Raw genomic sequence first — 1,307 nt, 5'->3', positions numbered from 1 at the left:
ATATAACATTTTAGACACATTCTAGACAGTTTATCAGCTAAAAAAAGTTAATTTTGGGGTAAGTTACTCTTTAAGGAGGACATGGACATTTCTCCTTTTTGTATAGAAAAAAATATCGAACCGTCAGACTAAAGTATCAAACCGAACCAAATTGTGAATCTTCTTCATCGTTGCACCTCTAATATATTTGTAATTGCCATGTTTAATTTCTTGATTTTCTCTTACCTTTTTGCCACCAGTGATTGCAACCTTCAGCAGCTTCCGATGGCAGAACTTGGCGTACGTGCTAACAGGAAGGCCTTAAGGATGACAGAAAAGGCAAATTCAGGACCAAAAAGTCAAGACACAAGCCCATGTTAAAGCCCTCAGCATCCCTTAAGCATCAGTCATTACAGAAAGCACAAAATAATAAATTATCTGCATTCTTTCCCAYGAACAGGAACAGCAGTGTTTTTATTTCCCACAGATGTCAAACGAGAGGCAGGCAGCGGTGACTAGAGAGACATGTTGACGGTGCGATTCCGGCATATGGGGATTAGAGTAGACCTGGCTGAACTGTCAGGCTGAGTGAAGATTTACTGCGGAGGAACAAAAGCTTCAGCCCACACAGCCAACGCTCAGGTGACTCATCTGCACTCAGACCTAAAGGCCTCCGGAGGAGCACAAGAGGCCTCCCGAGGTCTCCTGACTTCTACCTGCTGTAAACRGCTACAGTACAGCCAAGATCTGTTGTAGAAGAGAAGGAAATTTAAAGAACTGTTTACTCAAGACCAGATACATTAAAAAAAGGCTTAAGGTAGTAAAAAACTGATGTGTTCTGGAAAAACTCTTCCAAGAAATATTTTATATCTACATCTCTGTTTCTGATCTCATCCCCGTCTTTCATCCCTGAGGTAACGGAAAGAGGTGTTTTCCTCTTCTTGGAATCATCCCTACATCAAGTACTCAAGCCAGGTCCAGGAGGAAAAACTTACCCAAGAGATTTATAAAGTAACAAACACTTAGTTGTATGTTCCCTGCGGTCAAAACACTCGACTTTATAGCAAACAGGTGACTTTTACGCTAGTGTGTAACTGCAGCTAATCTGACTAGTGCTGTACCAAACTATTATTTTCTAATCGATTAATCTAACGATTATTTTTTCGATTAATCGATTATTCTAACAACAAATCTATAAGTTACTCTGATGTGAGTGTGCTGGATATTTTAAATTTTTTCATCAAATTAACAGAACAGTTCTTTAATATTGTAATACGTATTTTCTGTAATAGTTTTTTTCATGGACACAAAATATGCACTCTAGAGTT

General features: G+C 38.9%; 1 protein-coding gene across 2 annotated transcripts in view; it reads right to left on the bottom strand.

Moving 5' to 3' along the window:
• arhgap46a (Rho GTPase activating protein 46a) overlaps positions 1-1,307 on the bottom strand; it is a 41,474-nt gene that overhangs the window by 6,064 nt on the left and 34,103 nt on the right. For both annotated transcript variants that reach the window (XM_014017729.1, XM_014017730.1), the window contains exon 6: positions 226-299. In XM_014017729.1, the coding sequence (XP_013873183.1) occupies positions 226-299 (74 nt within the window). The remainder of the gene's footprint in view (positions 1-225; positions 300-1,307) is intronic.

This window comes from Austrofundulus limnaeus, unplaced genomic scaffold (assembly GCF_001266775.1).
Source record: "Austrofundulus limnaeus strain Quisiro unplaced genomic scaffold, Austrofundulus_limnaeus-1.0 Scaffold175, whole genome shotgun sequence".
NCBI lineage: Eukaryota > Metazoa > Chordata > Actinopteri > Cyprinodontiformes > Rivulidae > Austrofundulus > Austrofundulus limnaeus.
Note: the sequence above shows the minus strand (reverse complement) of the source record. Positions and strands in the feature narration are given on the sequence as shown.